An 18,205-nucleotide genomic window follows, 5' to 3' on the forward strand; every position below is an offset into this window, starting at 1 on the left:
TGAGTCATACTGAATTTTATTCTTGAGTCTGGACTCCATTTGGTCAGGGAATTTATGTACAAATGGTGAAAATTCAATACCATTCTTGATCTACTCAACAGTGTTTAACAAAATCACTTTAAGGCTTGCATTTACTATTGTAAATGTTCATGAGTCTGCTGTAGCTATGATATTCAATCAGAGGGACATGCATGTGAGTATATTTCCCAGAGTATTGCACTACCCTGAAAAGAATGCTGCCAAAGATCACCTGACTCATACAGAATGACCAGTGAGGTGAAACCTCTTTGGGAAAAAATAAGAAATGTGGCATTGGCAAAAACAAGCATGCATTATAACCAAACATCCTATCCAGGGTGGACATTTGCCCTCCCAGGCTCTGCCCAAGATAGATAAGTGGTCGGAAGATAATGGAGTCTGCCTTTTAAATCACAACAGAAAAAGTACATACAGCCCCATTGCAAATTTATAAATTATGGTGTAAAGATCGTATAACCCTTGCTTCGTAATACTACATGTTAACACCACCATTCATTAAGCATTCATAGAACATTCAGTGCACCTTCGTAATGCATTTATTATGCATTCACAAGCAGCATGTATCTTGACATCCTAACATACGTTCACAGCTTTAATATATATTAACATATACGAATATAATGTTTAATATGTTTCTGACTATATACTAAAAACAGTCAAGGTACATTAGGATGTTCTACGAATAATAATGACACAATTTATCCCTATGAAGGAATTCTCTCTCTGCTTGCCTCATCTTGCCCTCAATGACACAGACACACAGGTAGGTGAGAGCAAGCTTGGCAGCGTAGGCCAGCCCCCTGCAGAGGTGCACATGAGGCTTTGTCTGGGGTAAGGGTCTTGCTCAACTATTCCGCCGATGTCGGGCTCAAACCAGTGACCTCCCAATCCTGAATGCATTATGAAGGTGCACTGAATGTTCTATGAATACATTATAAAGACATTGTGAAGGTACAGTTATAGTAAAGTGTTACCTATTGTTTTGCTGATAGTTATACACCAGACACAGACAGTGACTGTCTCCAGTAATTAAACTGCACTGTTCAGTGTAATTGACTGTTCAAGCCAAGAAATGCAGAAAGATGCGCTCACATAAAAACAGCAACATAAAATATTGAGAATTTCTTGCTTGGAACCTGAGCGGTGGCTCCCAACAGGTCTATTTTGGGTTTCCAGTGTAAATAAAGACAAATTATACATTGAGGTGGAAAATCCAGGTTCAAAAACTACAAATCTAGACCAAGATTTTGTTTCAACCAACCACATTAGCATAAAAACTTGAAGTCTCAAAGTATTCAACTGGTTGGTTGAAACAAAGTCTTGGTCTGTATTTTTACTTTCTGGACTCTCCACTGCTGATGGTACCTCACTCCCTGAATCAGGACAGGAAAATGTGTGTGTAGTTTTCAGCAGGCTGTGAGTGAATAATTTCTGTGTCCGTCTCATTACCTCATCATTTCATTGTTATAATTTAACAGCATTCTTTAAAGGAAATAGACAAATATAGCCATTATAGCTTATAAATTAATGCATGGATGGATGAAAATACACTTCCAAAAATTTACAAGTTAAAGAAAAACATTATAAACAATTAAGCAGTTAAATAATTAGCTAATTGTTATGTAAATGAGTCTACATTATAACACATAAACTCACAATTATCATTAACATGTAACAGCATACAATATATATTATGCAATAAACCATTTTTTCCAGTCCACTGTATGACATTTTTACCAGTGTGGGTTAAGCAGGATTAGGGGTTTATTTTTTTTTACCCATAAGCCACAGGCATCTTCCCTGGTCACAATGGATTCACCTATGAATGGATATTTTAATCCATTAATTGTCCACAATTTGCATCCTTTTCATGTTAATTTAAATACAAATTCTCCATTATCAGAACTCTGAGCTGGACATTCCACAATGAAGAAACCTTTACTGTCAATTTCCTAGAAAACTAAATTACATCCATTCTGGGTACAGACAGACAGTTTAAATAGAAAGAATACATGTACTTTAGAAATGTACATCTAGACATCTTTTCTCAAAAGGTACTAAATGATTGCAATGTTTTTACAGTTTTATCCCCAGGATATACTTACCCAATTGCTATTGTTGTATTACACTGTAGGTAGGATCATCAATGGTTGAATAAGCCACACTATCTATGAGAGAGAACATTTGGTACAGGTTTAACATATTTATTGTGTATCACTGGCATTTCTAACAATACTGCGATGAATATTGAAAATTCACATACTTTCAGCCCTCCCTGGCAATGGTCCCCTTCTGAAACACAAAGTAAAAGCAAAGATATTTATCTCAACTACATGTCTAAATAAAAAAAAAAAAGCATTTTAGCATGCCTTACTATAAAACTCAGATCATAAATCTTTTAAATTCACTCTTCGATAGATACAGTTTTTACCTGATAACCTGGGGTCCTGTGCGCCCTGGGACCGAAACCCTCTGACTGGAGTAGAAGTTTTCATAGACGATGGGAGCTGATACAGAAAGTAAGGGTGTGATGGAAGGCGAGGGTGGCAATAACATTGGTGCAATACGGTAGAAAGCAAGATTAAAATACAGCGCGTGGATACGACATTGCAAAACGGTCACAGAAAAAGCACGGCATGTGATGCTGAAAAGATGTCCAGCAAGGCGACAAAGGGTCCCTGGAACTAAGACTAGTACTGCTCAGGCGAGTGAAAATGTGGAGGAACGTTGTGTCGAACTGCAATGTCCTTGTGCCTCCGAATTTATGGAGATCAGGTACAATAAGAAATACTTCATTGATCCCAGAGGGACATTCGTTTGCATATAGCAGGAAGTACATAATTTGCAGAGACGCAAAATAAAGGCAAAGTGCACAGTGTGCTGCTTGGTCCTACAACAGTGGTACAAGGGGCAGCACATTTTGGTTATTAGCATTTTTGCATAGTTGATGTTGGTTTATTGCAAATAAAGGCTGTTTCTGATCTAACCTCTGACTTTGCTGAGCATTTTCTTTTACCCTAACGTCCCCCAATTCCCCCTCCATATGAGAATGGCACCTGGGGGCTTGTCGCCGGTCTTCCTGAGGTTGATGAAGTGCTCGATGTCCTCCTTAATGTTGCACTGCTCCAGAGACTTCCTCACCTCCTCGTACAGCTGACGTCACAAAGTTAGTCACTTAGAATCTGCTCTCCACAGAAAGAGTTTTGTTTTATTATAAAAGTAGCTTAATTAGGTGTCACTGTTCCATTTGCACCTGTTTTAACTTACATGCATTCTAACACATGTGTGTTTTGTATTACATAGGTAAAATGCAGGGGTCATATTAGATTTTGGGAATTTTGGGAAAATGCTTCACACAACAGCAGGCAGTGATCTATGGCAGAGCATTCAGAGTCATCAAATAGAATCACACAACGAAAATGCAGAATCACACACACACAAAGAGGAAAGGGGTTGTGGGTTGAAACCCACAAAGCTAGTACAAGGCTTGCCATATTTAGGTTAAAGATGAGTAAACCTATTTATTTAAGTGTCATTTAAGTGTCAGTGGGTTGTGTGGCAGATAATTACAGTTACACAGGTTTGGCAGGAGAAGACATGAGTTTTAAATATTAAATTAAATCCTTCAAAAGGTAGAGCAAGCATGTTTTCCAAAGCAAAAGCAGAGGTCACCAAGAAAAGCCATCAAACTGCTATCTACTAGAAACCACTTCCGTTCATTATTCATGCTACATAGGAGGAACAGTGTGCAGAACAAGAAGCGTGAGATAAAGGATTGCAGACCAGAAATGCATGGGTAACACTTTATGAGGGGGTACAAATAATGTAGTACACTCTTAGTGTATTAATTCACAATAAACTAACTGTTAGTTATGTACATATCCTATGTTCATTAATCGATCACAATGGTTCAAATATTTCATACAGTTACTATATTTACGATTTGTATTTTTCTTCATGAGAGAAAAGAAGTCATCAAAAAACAAACTTAAGATACTATTTAGCCAATACAACCTTGTACTTATTTTTTATTTCTTAATATGTTTGCATTCGTATTTGTTATTATATTTTTGATTTACATAGTAATGTTTAACAATACTTAACAATGGAGTTTTTCAGCTAACTAACTGTGCACTGAATCCTCACCCAAAAACCAGAAAGAGAAGATGGATCTGCTTGTTTGCAGCGAACTACAACTATCGTTTTGCGAGAACTGGTGTTAATGAATTCCGCTCACTGGAAAAAAATCCATTTTCATTGCTTGTCATTTTAAGCCATATTTATATCGCTCCAAATCAGTGGGATCAGAAAAAAAATGGAAAGAATAAACATACATTTCTCCAGTTGTTTGACCTATTGGCATAATCTACTGACTCTGCAGTAATAGTAATCACAGCCATGAGAAACATAGTCAACCCACCGCGTACATAACGAGACCCATAAACACGCACTCATGCAAACATGCACTGGGCTGGTGGAGATTGCTTACTAGCAGTCCGTAAAATGAACCTGATGTCGTTAAAAGAAATATTAATGGGATCAGATTGTGTCATGAAAATGTCACGGAATAAAGTGGTACAAGTCAGGCACTGTCATATAATATACCGTAAAGTATAGTGCTGCGCATGCACAGATGTGCGAGGTACAATACAATATGTGCTGGGCGCAAAATTATGTCAAAGGAAATGACAGACAAGAGCAAGATACTCTACCTGCAACCAAAAAAGAGTTAGCTGGCCAGTGTGGGAGTTTTTTGGTTTTCGTAAGACAGATGAGGTGTTAGAAACCCCGGTCTGCAGGAAGTGCCGATCAACAGTAAATGTAAAAGGGGTTTTTAATCTTGGTTGTGTTTTCACTCTCCATTTAGTAGTATAATGTTATTTTTGTACGCTTTTGAATAGTTATGTTATAGACTCTCCACCTCATTACATACATATTTTAAGTTTATTTCATTTGCCAAAAAAGAGATAACACACACAGACAAATTTAGGGATGAATTTGACTGATAACATTATTATTGTTATTATTTTGTTCAAAGGTACGACAATATCATTATCATGAAGCCTTTTGGTCACAATGATCGTATAGAAAAAATCTGATATTGTAACAGCCCTAATCCCCACAAAGGTTACTGAACTTTTGTGTGGTATTGGGACACTGAAACACACAAAGGCTTTGTGAAAACAGGCGCTGTACTTCAATCTCACCTCGTCACTGGTAACACACTGCTGAGAGAGATGGTTGAGGTGAGTCCACACGGTGTTCCGCAAGGTGTTAATTCTCTCTACTTCCTGTTGTTCAAACATCTATGCAGAGGACACAACTGACATTTTTTATCATGTTACACAGGAATTTAGATTTATATTCTGGAATCCCAGCAAACAGGGTGAACTCCAGCCTTGCGGCCTGTGCTGCCTGGGACAGGCTCCAGGGGACCCATGGCCCTGCCATGGTTAGAAAACAAACAGACTGAACCAAAACCACTTCAGTTTGTAAAAGAACACATTACCCCCAACGTTTCCCCCATTTCTTTGCTATTTAATTTGGTTTCCTTCAGACAATCAAAAAATCCTTCACTGATATCAGTATGCATTAAATTCCAAAAGACTGCCATGTTGATTTTAATTGACTAAAAATACTATTTAAATGAATCCAAGCAGTTTTGTTGGAGCTATTACGATTTCAGGTGTTCAAATTACTTGTAAGTTAACAAATAAGGTCATGGCAGGGCAGGGAGCACGGTTAAAAAGAGGGACGATCTACAGTGCAGCTCCAAGAAAAGGGGGTTTATTAAGGGAAACCTAACACAATGGAATTAACCACAAAATAAAGGGGCCACAAGCAGTCAAGAACTAGACAGGAGAAATAAGAACTAAAAAGGACCACAAAATCAACATGCTACGGAACAAAGCAAAACTGAGAGCAGGACTAGGGAACAGCCAAAGCTACAAACACACAGTAACAAGTACACATCTTAAACATATGGGCTAACTGAAAAACAGGATGAGGGCATGCACCTAAATACATGCAAACAAGGGGCAGGTGAGGACTATATCCAAATCAACCAATCAGGACAGGCACGGGACAACAAGAAACAGGTGGAATAAGTTACAATTAATTAGCACAAGAAACTGAAGCATTGATAAGCATTGGGGGCTAACACTAAGAAAGACTAGGAACATAAGTACAAGCAGAACAGACTTAAACCAGGAATGGGTAAACCAAAAATAAGGACACAAAGTAAAGAAAGAGATAAACAATACCAAACACTAAGGATAAAATAAAACCCAATAAGTTAAACAAAAATTGAAGCAGGCCTCAAACCAGCCTCAAATCCATAACTGGAGGAGTATCAGCTTCTGAGAAAGTCACACAACCCATAGAGCAACGTGGCAGCCTGGAGAGTAGGGAAACACACAAGGGACTTAGGGCTACAAGACAGAGGGAACAGGCTAGCCAGCAACACCTGCTGGCCAAACAGGGACAAAACAAATAGGACAGATCCAGATGGGCATAATAATATGCAAAATAATATGCATAAGTTTCAGCAAATTGCAACTATTGAAAATAGTCATTCACCCTCAGAGCACAACCTCTTACCTCACATGACTTGATATATTCATTCAGCCATTCTTCTTGAATCTTATTGAACATGGTCACATTGTGGCTGTACATTCTGTCTGTAGATAAATATTGATTACTAAGCACCCCTGTCCTATCGCAGTGAAAAGTGCAACAACACACTTTAAAACCTGAGTTACCTGCTTCCTCAGCAGTCTGTTTCGCTTGCTGCGTTTTTGCATACAACTGGAAAATGAATACAAAACATTATTCTATCGAACAAAATGACGGATGCAACTTAATGCACAAAGCTGAAGAGCAAAATACCTACATTCACAAGCAAAAGCACACTGATATATTTGTACTGCTTCTATAAACACTTCCCTACATACCTCCCTGGTGCTAAAACCTAATGGTATCATGCAACATACTCCTCCCAAGTCACTGTATACAGACCATAAGTCACAGCTATTAGTCAATTGGGCCTACCTTCTCCTGCTGCTTGATGTTGCTTGTGCTGACATTCCTGTTCATTGTCTGTTCCGCATCCTCCTTATCGCGACACTTTTGCTCATAGGTTTTCTTTGACTAGTGGAGTGGAGAAAAACACATGAATAAATGGGTCCTTCTTCCTCAAACTTCTCTGCTACAGCTATATTTGCTTTTTAAAACACAAACTATCAGAGTCTGATTAATTCTAAATAATTTCCACAAAAGTTTAACACTACTGTGTGACTACCAGCCTGAGTTTAGCCTGAGTACAACAATACACATTCATCAATCCAGCTTCCAGTTGGTTTAAGTGGCGATAAACTGCTGATTCTTCATGTCAATTAGGGTCAGATGAATCTCAGGTTACTATCAACTGCCATTTTTTAGAAACAGAATTGTTGGCTAGATAAGTTTTGAGGTTCATTTTTTCAAAGAGAACAATAACTTTACAGAGCAATAGTTAAATGCTTATTAAAGGATTTTCACATAGGATGCAGCAGTCTTTGGGTCTCCATTCACTGTAACAGAGGAATGCCAAAAGGCAAGTTGACGTTATATTTACATTACCTTGTTACATTTTTTACCAGGCACTTTGGACCAAAGTTAGAAACAAGCAAGTAAAGTTTGAGGTCAAAGAGCAAGGTCAACCAGCACCAGCAGCCCTACAGCAGCTGGGGTTAAGAGCCTCGCTCAATGGCCCAACAGTGATATGAGTATTCTTCCATGGGATTAGAATCAACAAGTTATCAGACATCTAACCTGCAGAGCCACACACATGATTATATACTAACATAATTCTTAACATAGGTTATGTATTTGCTAATTCAGAAAAATGCATCTTACCTCCACTGTTTTCTTGTACTGCGTTGCCGTCTGCTTGTGTAAAGCATCCATATGTTGTTCTACCTATATTTATTAATAGGTACTCAGTTTAAACAGATATGAAGAGTGATTAAAAAACTATAGTTGTGCCATAAAGGTTCTTAAAGGAAAACACACCTACACAATAAAGTATTACGTATAACTAATTTTAATTTAAAATTCATAACCTAACCTTTTTTCGCACTTCCTTCTGCCTTTCTCGGAAATCTTCAAGTTTCTTAGCCTCATCCCGCATATTTTGGGCCAGCTGAAGGTGTGAGAGTCCCACATTTTCAATTTCTACAAAACAAAAAACAAAGGAGTAAATGAATGAAATACTATTTATTATGGAAGCATTCAATACCGTAACAGAGAAACATAAAATAGGAGTCTGTTCCAACTCAGAATCAACAGTACAAACAACTTCAAATCAGGTCAAACAATGCAGTAACCTTATGTAACTACATTACTTACGCATTTTGAAAAAGTCCAGTGACCGCTTTAGTGTGCTGAAAGAGCAAAATATGGAAGGGGAAACATTTTCATGTTTAGTAGTACAGAAATATGATTACAACCCAGCAACAAAAAATGCAATTACAGGATGCAATATATATATATATACATTCTCCTAAAATGTATGTGTGAATAACACTCTTCCTCTTAGTAATTACAAACAGTAGAAACATAGAGTGCAGAAGTTACTGACATCACTGCTCCAGAATGCAGACAATGATTTTCACATCTGATGGTGGCTGAAGAGGGCCAAAATTTTTCATAAATGTCGTCCTAACGTCTGTATTACGGGACTCCTTCTTGATGATAACTTAAAACTATATATATAGAAAGTCATGACAAAAATCACTTACTTCATTTCATTTTGACCGCAGGCCTTTTTGAATAAATTAAGCAATTCTTTGGCATATTTTTCTTCTACAGAAGCCCTACAATATAACATAAAAATAAACAGTATTTTTATGATGAAAAAAATGAAGACCCATACACACATCATTTAAATTTGGAACAATATGTTTTGTTGTTCTATAGTAGTAAAGACTGTCGACAATTAAAAGCAGATAAAGTCACATTCATTAGTCACATTCATTGGAATTTTGCTTTCCAGACCAACCATATTCTATTGTATAGGAGACGATATTACCCCCACAGTCATCTTATCAAAACAAAGCTGGGATCCAAACAAACAGCCACATGAGTAAATTCATCTTAAACGGATTCAGGTTCAGTGAGGAAAAAACTGGAGTTTTCTTGCTTTTTTGTTTTTTTTGGGTTTTTTTAAATACACACAGAAGCCCAAACTAATGTGATAAATAAGTAATGTAATAATGCTGCTGCCTTTAAGGATTAAGCTAGTAAATAGAATACAAAGTTCATTAATCTTTTCTTTTAGGGAAACTTTGCTGAAAAGAGGAAATGTAAGTTAAGGGCTGTTTACTTAGAATCTCCACAATTACATTTAGAGTAATACAACTGAAAATGCCCATGTGTTTATTGTGACACAGTTACAACATATCTGGTACACTCAAAGAAGCTGTTATATTCTGTAAATTAATCATAGCTATTGTTGGTGTTCTTTCGTCGACTGACAAGCATGAGCACATAGGAAATTTAACAAAAAAAAAAAAGAACAGCGAAGACTGCTGATCACAGTTCTGTTTAGTCTGATGCGGCAGATACTTGCCTGGCCTTTATGAAGTCCTCTAATTCCTTGCATGTCCTCCTGCCATCATTCAAATGCTGAATGATGGTGTCGTACCCTGCGGTGCTGGTGATATCTGCACCCTATGAACAATATGAAGAATAGCCACCGGAATGAATCATGGCGGGGATACAGCACGGCTGTACCTGCACCATGCCACAGAATGTTCTGGGCATGTCAGAAGTTCGCATTTTTCATAACAGTCTGTGAACAATTACGGCGGTCAGAAAGGGATTATGGTGGCAGCTTACTTCCTCTTCTAAATAGTTGTGGTCATATGTTTTTCACAAGTGGAACTTAAAGAGATCATCATCCCATCCACACACCTACTTTCAATACACCGGCCCCAAAACAGTGTACCTCCTCCACTGAAGACGCTTCCCCAAACACAATTGCGTACATTTCTCCAGCAAAAATGCATATGCATGACTTGTATTTGGGGATTTTTTTTAAATATATTGGTCGGTGAGGAATAAAAACAGATGGGCTGGAGAAGCCTCACAGGAATCAAAATTACGAATTACCCTACACCATGATTATGGTAGTTAGCATAATTGTACACCTAGCTATGTAATTCATGTGTACTTGAACGTCGAACATATAGACATAATAATCCGTCTTTAGTTTACTTCAAAATGGGAGATGAATCGACGTGGACTTGTGTTGTTAAGTACGCAATTTCGACGTTAATTAGTATTAAAATCATACCCATAATAGGCCAAAAGCTATAATTTCTACAGCAGGTTTAAAAGAACAATATTTAAATATATATCACAGAGTCAGAATCAGTTGCGAAAATAACCAGTATGTGTTTTTATTTAGACATTTAACAGCCTGTATAGTTAACCATATGTAATATTTCTCAAGATTTCCTTCAAAATCTCCGTTTCTTCTTTAAGTTCTTTTATTCTAATCAGAAATTTCGCTTTAAAACACAAAGCAGCATTTACCAGACAAGGGCCAATTGTCAATAAATGTGAGTTTAAAGTGAACTGAAATTGAGAATGGCTAGTCTGAGCTGTTTCATATTTTTTTCACAAGATTTTTAGAGAAAATAACAGCACTTCCTTTTGTGAAATGACCTATGTGAAGCAATGAATAGGACTGGCTATGGAACAAATCCATGATCGCAGAATTAACTACAGTTGCATTAAATTGCAAAATACGAAGAATTCAAGAACATTTTCTTTCAAGTGGATGTCTAAGCGGGAAATTTGGAATCAGTTATAACAATGACCAGTCATTCAATTTAGGCTTTTATATATTGATTGTCATAATTGAAAGGAAAACCACACTAGTTACTCACCCAGAAATTGTCCTTAAAGTGAAGTTCAATCATTCTGAGAAATGAATTGCTGTACGTTCAGCGCAACTGCGTCCGTCCGTATAGAAAATGACCGACGACTGAAACACGCAGTGTGCACCCTCTCTGGTGCGGCTGGCCAGGGCTGTTGCAAACATGTGAAATATCGAGCTGAACTTCCTCAAATAAAACTAGCTTATGATCTGCTGGGTTCTAAAGTCCATCGAGAATTGCGGAAGCGGAGCGTTCTCTTCTAACGCCCCTGGGGACGCTTCATAACGGGTTCTCAGCGCAGCATAATTAGTATTTGTGGCTTTGACGGAGCATCACGCGCCTTTTTTCTTCAGTTTAAGTGAAACATGCATCTTCCTAACACGGTATGTTTAAATAAAGTGGTCAATTGTCAAGGATTTATTTGTAATAATACTCAGTTAACCGTCTTTATTATAATGCTTAGTGTATGAGGATATGAATGAACATATGAATAATTTTAACACGTCAGTTGTTGCCACACACGTTATTTCACGAAATAAAACAGGATCCAATTGTTCATCTTGGGGAATTGTGGGCTTTAGCTGCTATGGCAGCAGACAGGGAGACTACACCCTCTTCTGCTCCAAGTCAGCAATGTGAAAACCCCGGGCCAAATCTTTAGAGTATACATGGTGTGTTTAAAGTGTACATACTAAATACCTTGAGTGTCTGATACTTGAGATCTTTCCTATATTTATTTATATGACTACGATCCATCATTGGCCACATAAGATGTTCAGCAATATATAGAATATAACCATGGGTGTCTTACCAATTTCAACATTCGCAGTAGTATTCAGCCCTTGAAGACCAATTGCCATTGACTCCAGCATGTCAGCATTACACCTGCACGAACAGGTGTAGAGAAGCTGCCACATAGCATCAGCGGGACTTCAGGGGGTGACAGCTAGTCAGCCAAAATTCAGAAGATCCTGTTCAACTTGACATACATAACATGAGGTAGCGAGATGACTTTGGACCCCGATTCTTCCCTACTTCAGAGGAACCAAAACTTCCTTGCCCTATTTTCTTCTCCTTTTATCTTGTCCCAAGTATGTTTGTTCCTATACGTGTGCAAGCATACCTGGCCAAATAAACCTGATTGTCACTAGTCTGTAAAAAAGACATTTTAGAAAATTTCTTTTCCTAACAGCACATTATATTTCCATATGACACATCAACTATGTACACCAGTAACAGCTGTTCATAGTGGCTTCAATGTAATTTGCCTACAAGGTCCCACATCAGGTGAATTTTATAAAAAAAGATTTTGCCTTTAATAATGAAATACCAAACCAAACTAAGACTAAGCTGACAGCATATTGTTATGCAGTCATTTATTACCAGAAATGAGACTGGGGCTTATGGGTTGATTCTGCAGCTAAAACACTGAGCACCCCTCACTGAAGACTGTATGGTATGAAAGGGTTAAAAAAAGGGACAAGTCCATTAAACACATTACACATTTCAGCAACTTTAAAACACAGTTGAACTCAGAAAACACCCTACATTTACACTTGTGTATGGATGAAAAACTTTAAACGTTCTGATTAACCCAGTTCCATTGTCATTACATGTCAGACAGATGGAGAATTGAATGGGGTTCAACAATATAACTTATACGCCCCCCCCCCCCCCCCCCAAAACTTCAAATATTTTGCAAACTCAATTCCCTCAGCATCTTGATACCATTATCACCCATCCTCCAGAGGGAGGCTGAAAACGGCACCAAAGAAAGGCTGAAGGGAACCACTCGCATGCATTCAAGTTTGCATTGTATAGAACAAAGAAATTCCATTCCATATATTCCGGAGTTAACATTTTATTCTCTGTTTGGAGATCTGTACATTGAAGATGAAGTGCCGCAATCATTAAGGTTCATATAAAGCTAACTGAAGCACTTTTCAAACATTGACAAGACGGTCACTGAAAAAACCCACGCAATTTTAAGCATCGAAGCTGGACAGGAAATTCAACACAACTTCCTTCAGCTTCGCATCTGCTGCCTCTGAGATCTTGCCGTCGGCCCTGTAATAGAACAGTCCTGAAGTTAGTCATGTCTTCTATCTCCAATAGCGCCACTCAAACTATACCATAGGACATTATTCAGGAGCATCAGCAAAGCACTTGTGTAATTCTGCTTCTAAAGGTTAGACTATCGACATGTGTGGCAGGCAACAAGTAATTAAACAGAAATTAATACAAGCATGTCTCATGCAAAGCCCTGACATACCTGATAGTGGCCAGCAGGTCTTGGTGCTGGCTAAGAACGTGCTGCAGGAAAGCCTTCTCGAACTTCGTGATCTTGCTGGGCTCCAACTTGTCAAGATGGCCTCGGACACCGGCGTAGATGACCGTAACCTGTTCCTCAATAGCCATGGGAGCTGCGGAGGTGAGGCATGCAATCAGGCCAGGGCAAAAAGAGCCGCAGTACACAGGTTAAGGCGATTCAGCTGCCAGATTACTCACAGTACTGGCCCTGCTTCAGCAGCTCAGTAAGACGCACTCCACGGTTCAGCAGCTGCTGGGTGGCGGCATCCAGATCAGAGCCAAACTGAGCGAAGGCAGCCACCTCACGATACTGGGCCAACTCCAGCTTCATGGTACCAGCCACCTGAAGAGAGGAGGCATATACAGATTACATAATGCACAGCCTGACTATCAAAATCTGTTTAGCCAAGAAAAAAAAGAAACCCATCTAAAAAAACTGGGGTCGTATTTAAGGGCTAGAATTTAAACGGCATTATTGCAACAGCAGACTTATGTTAATGCCGTAACTAATGTTTGCTACGGAATGCGTGTTTCATTAGCCTATAATTGCCATGTAAACTGTTGGTTTCCTTGTCTGTGCCACTGCTAATCTTTATTAAAATGACTCGATCACTCGGCACAATACATTTGTTTTGGTCCCCTTTATATGGGGCTGCTGCACCAAAAACATTCTGCAAGCCCTTGGGTGTGGAGTTTGTCATATTGATTATCCATCTACACTTACTGTGCTGCGATTGCCTGTGGTTACTTTTTAACAGTGATATGCTTAACTTCATATATGTTCTTGTTAAATAAAATAATTTCTTTATGAAGACTTGATATTCCGAAAGTCCATCCAAAAATTTAATATTGCCTGCGCAGGTACTGTATGTACTACATACACTTAAAACTATAGACAAAACACCAACAAGGTTCAACCTATAGAAGCACTTTTAAATGTTTTCCCTTTGATTTCATAGAGTAGAGAAATTAGTGTTAGTCATGCTGCCATTTTTCTGAATGGAGAATTTTAGATGAAAAAGAGATAGGTCATGGATGAGTTTTTATTTTCTTAAAGATACTAAAACTGTATCATTACTGCAGTTCAGAAACTGACACACACTAAACAGTGAGAAATCCATCATTACACCCCTAGTAAATCCACACACACGGGAAAAACACCCACCTGCTTCATAGCCCTGGTCTGGGCAGCTGATCCCACACGGGACACAGACAGACCTACATTGATGGCAGGACGGATACCCTTGTAGAACAACTCGGTTTCCAAGAAGATCTGTGAAAAGCAAATACAGGCAGGTTTTCAGGACTTGAGGCATCACTCATAACCAGCATTAAAATCGGACTGGAAACATTCAAAAGCAGCATCAGTTAGCGTTGCTCACCTGACCATCCGTGATGGAGATGACGTTAGTAGGAATGTAGGCAGACACGTCACCGGCCTGGGTCTCAATGACAGGCAGTGCAGTCAGGGAGCCGCCACCAAAGTTGTCATTCATCTTGGCTGCCCTCTCAAGCAGACGGGAGTGCAGGTAGAACACGTCACCGGGGTAGGCCTCACGGCCAGGGGGCCGGCGGAGCAACAAGGACATCTGACGATAAGCAACAGCCTGGAGGGAACAGTGTATGTTAGAACTGCTCGTACATAACCAGACATAACAAGCTGCAAAAAGCTGAAACAAAACACTGCTAACTCACCTGCTTGGACAAGTCATCATAGATGATAAGAGCATGCTTGCCATTGTCTCTGAAATACTCTCCCATGGAACAGCCAGAGTAAGGGGCCAGGTACTGTAGGGGGGCAGCATCAGAAGCAGTGGCGGATACCACAATGGTATACTTCATGGCATCAGCATCAGTCAGCCTCTTGACCAGTTGGGCCACAGTAGATCTCTTCTGGCCAATAGCGACATAGATGCAATACAGCTTCTTCTTTTCGTCAGTCCCATCATTGAATCTCTTCTGGTTGATGATTGTATCAATAGCGATGGCAGTTTTGCTGCAAAACACTGGGCATTAATGCACTGTTTGCGAGTGTGCCACTTGTACCACTTACAGGATGTGGACTGCAAGGAATCAAGCATCTTACCCGGTCTGCCTGTCACCAATAATCAACTCGCGCTGACCACGCCCAATGGGCACAAGGCTATCGACGGCTTTGATTCCCGTCTGCATGGGCTCACGCACAGAGATCCTGGGGATGATGCCAGGGGCTTTAAGCCCTACCCTCCTACGGGTTTTGGACCCCAAAGGTCCCTACGGTTGGAAAAAAGGGACAAGAAAGCAAGCTTTAAAAAGCATAAGTGTCACAAAAAGTGATACAAATATACAAGAGATACTCAAAATTACTTAAAGTCTACATGAAAGAAAAGGTCGGGAGCCTCCATATTTACCTTCCCATCAATAGCATTTCCCAGAGCATCCACAACACGACCCAAAAGCTCATCGCCGACAGGAACGTCCACAATGGCGCCAGTTCTCTTTACAATGTCACCCTCCTTAATGAGTTTGTCGTTACCAAACACCACGACACCAACGTTATCTGGCTCCAAGTTCAGGGACATACCCTAGTGGGAGAAGATCAAGTTCTGATTAAAAGGAGTCTAATTCTTTGAAGAAAAAAAAAAGCTACATGAGCTTGAGAAAAAAAAAAAAACACTTATTTCAGTGATTCTCAAAAAATATGTGAATATTACAATTTGAAAATTACAATTTCACCATACAAGACGTAGCTATAGGTTACAGTGGAGGGAAACAAAATCCCACAAGAAATGCAAACTCCAGATGGGTAAGTCCTATGCCTGCATTCTAATCTGCAGCTCTAGAACCACGAAGCAATAATTTAACACAGCTTCTTAATGCTGATTACATGCTTCAAGTTCAGCAAACCATTCTACTTCATCTATAAATAGATGTTTGAATTCCTTATAGCCCATTCACACTGTTATACTCCAGGTGCATAAACCAATCCAGGGTACCTTCAAGCCAGAAGAGAACTCCACCATCTCCTCGGCCTGCACATTCCTGAGCCCGTACACTCTGGCAATACCATCACCGATGGACAGGACACGGCCGGTCTCTTCAAGGTTAGCAGTTGTGTCCGCACCCATGATCTTCTCTTCCAGGATGGAAGATACCTCAGCAGTGCCTTCAAAAAAAATTTTTTTTTTTTTAATTCACACATCATAGGTCATTGAATTAAAAAATTAACATTCATTACCGCAGGACCTTAAGTGTCTCAGTCATGGATTTATTTATTCAGTAAAAAATGACATCAGATGACTTTGGGCCCATCAATGCAACCCCTAAACATGCATACCAGTTTTCTGCAGCCATGGTCGGTTGGTGTGAAGGTTCTTGGCACAAACAGAAGCGGCCGCAACATTTTTGAATATCTGTAAAAAAAAAAAAAAAAAAAAACACTTAAGAACTATATAACATGCAACAACGAAAACACATGTTCACATGCTGTAAGCTAAATATATACCATGAAAGCATAAATGCCGAGGTAAACAACCACCAAAGCAGAACAAAACTACTGTAACGCAAGAAAAAATATATAAAGTTAAGCTTCTGGTGCTACGACTGTTTAAAAAAAAGCCTGATTCAACGATAATCGAAACATGTTGGTTCCTACACAATAATGTATTTTAATAACAGATGACCTTCACACTCAGGCGAACGGAGTACCGGTGTAGACACTACTAGTGGAATACAATACCAGTGTAGTCCAGAAAAAAATATATTGTTTCTGCACGCCTTATTTGTCTGCTTTCGTATCGTCAAAGTCATTGCATATACATCTGGAAGAGTATTCCATAATGAAAATCGCTACGCCTATTTCATTGCTTACCAACAGCCATTACAAAAAGATCAGCACGATAAGCACATCAAAATACTATTTAAAAACAGAAAGCATCCGAATTACATTCTTTACTGTTAATTATATTCAGCAATAGACAATCAAAATCTGACCTTCACCGACAGTTAGCCGGAGCTAAATAGCCGTCAGGCTACTTAGCCAATTACATGCATACACTACAAGGTCAGTAGCGAAAGAAATCAACGGTAATTTCATTAAACTTTGCAGAATGCAATAACTGATTGGCGTGCAACACTAACTATAAGGTTAAAACCTAAATCGGCTTTTCAATCCATTCGCATCCGCACACACAGGCCGCTAAGTGCAAGATGGCAGCCCACATTACATGTCCTCGCCATTCAGTGACATTCACAACGTACCAGACGCAGAAAGCTTATAAACAATAAAAAGAAATGAGCAAAAACAATAGCAAAATACTAACGATTCCAGAGCGTCTTGGAAGAGTGCGGACGACAGCCGCGGCGACCCGAACTGACAGCATGTTGAGCGTAAATGCGGACACGTCCCTTCGCTGTGACCGGCGGCACTGAGCTGTGCAGAGTGAAGAAAATGGACGATGTCCGGCTCCTGTTCAACAGGGAAAGGTTACGCGTGACCCGGAACCACTTCCCTGCATTAAAATCTTAATTAAATGTGCAACGTGCTTAATAAAGTTTTCCCCTCAATTAAAATATATAATAGCACGAGAGCTTTTTCGCAGTTTAATACTGATTTTGTAACATTATTTGCACTTACTTCTTCGATTGCTTCCGCTTAGAAGCGCCAATCGATGGCGTTGTGTCACCTTGTATACAAGTCACACTGATTGCTGAGGTGCACCGGCTCAGCATGCAGAACTGCCTATTTGCAGTTGAAATTTTAACACGTAATATGTTGTTATCAATATAGTTCATTATAGCTGTAGTTCATTGTATTCACGGAAGTTATTTCACGGTCTGAATTTAACATCAGATGCGGCATTCCTTAAATGTGAATCCTTAATTAAGTCTAGAAAGACATGTCAACGAACTTGCTGTACTATAGGACAGCTATAAAAAAAAAGACTGCAATT

At 39.2% G+C, this 18,205-nt stretch overlaps 2 protein-coding genes across 2 annotated transcripts; both read right to left on the minus strand.

Annotated features, from left to right (window-relative positions):
- Window positions 1–11,213, minus strand: pstpip2 (proline-serine-threonine phosphatase interacting protein 2). The gene is made up of 15 exons (XM_049018849.1): window positions 10,974–11,213; window positions 9,650–9,750; window positions 8,820–8,894; window positions 8,428–8,462; window positions 8,147–8,253; window positions 7,936–7,998; window positions 7,090–7,188; window positions 6,801–6,846; window positions 6,640–6,719; window positions 5,247–5,345; window positions 3,096–3,192; window positions 2,471–2,546; window positions 2,303–2,331; window positions 2,145–2,207; window positions 1–1,858 (listed from the first exon to the last, which is right to left on the minus strand). Exons 1-14 carry the CDS (start codon window positions 11,004–11,006, stop codon window positions 2,152–2,154), a joined length of 996 nt encoding a protein of 331 aa, XP_048874806.1. The 5' UTR covers window positions 11,007–11,213; the 3' UTR covers window positions 1–1,858; window positions 2,145–2,151.
- A 1,596-nt stretch (window positions 11,214–12,809) lies between these two features.
- On the minus strand, window positions 12,810–17,733 carry atp5fa1 (ATP synthase F1 subunit alpha). Its single transcript, XM_049020090.1, has 11 exons — window positions 17,576–17,733; window positions 16,591–16,666; window positions 16,250–16,419; window positions 15,665–15,838; window positions 15,361–15,527; window positions 14,970–15,270; window positions 14,657–14,881; window positions 14,440–14,547; window positions 13,473–13,617; window positions 13,237–13,387; window positions 12,810–13,031 (listed from the first exon to the last, which is right to left on the minus strand). The coding sequence occupies exons 1-11, from the start codon at window positions 17,633–17,635 to the stop codon at window positions 12,950–12,952; spliced, it is 1,659 nt and encodes a 552-aa protein (XP_048876047.1). The 5' UTR covers window positions 17,636–17,733; the 3' UTR covers window positions 12,810–12,949.
- Between the last annotated feature and the right edge of the window lie 472 nt (window positions 17,734–18,205).

Source organism: Brienomyrus brachyistius, chromosome 7 (genome assembly GCF_023856365.1).
Source record: "Brienomyrus brachyistius isolate T26 chromosome 7, BBRACH_0.4, whole genome shotgun sequence".
In the NCBI taxonomy this organism is placed as follows: domain Eukaryota; kingdom Metazoa; phylum Chordata; class Actinopteri; order Osteoglossiformes; family Mormyridae; genus Brienomyrus; species Brienomyrus brachyistius.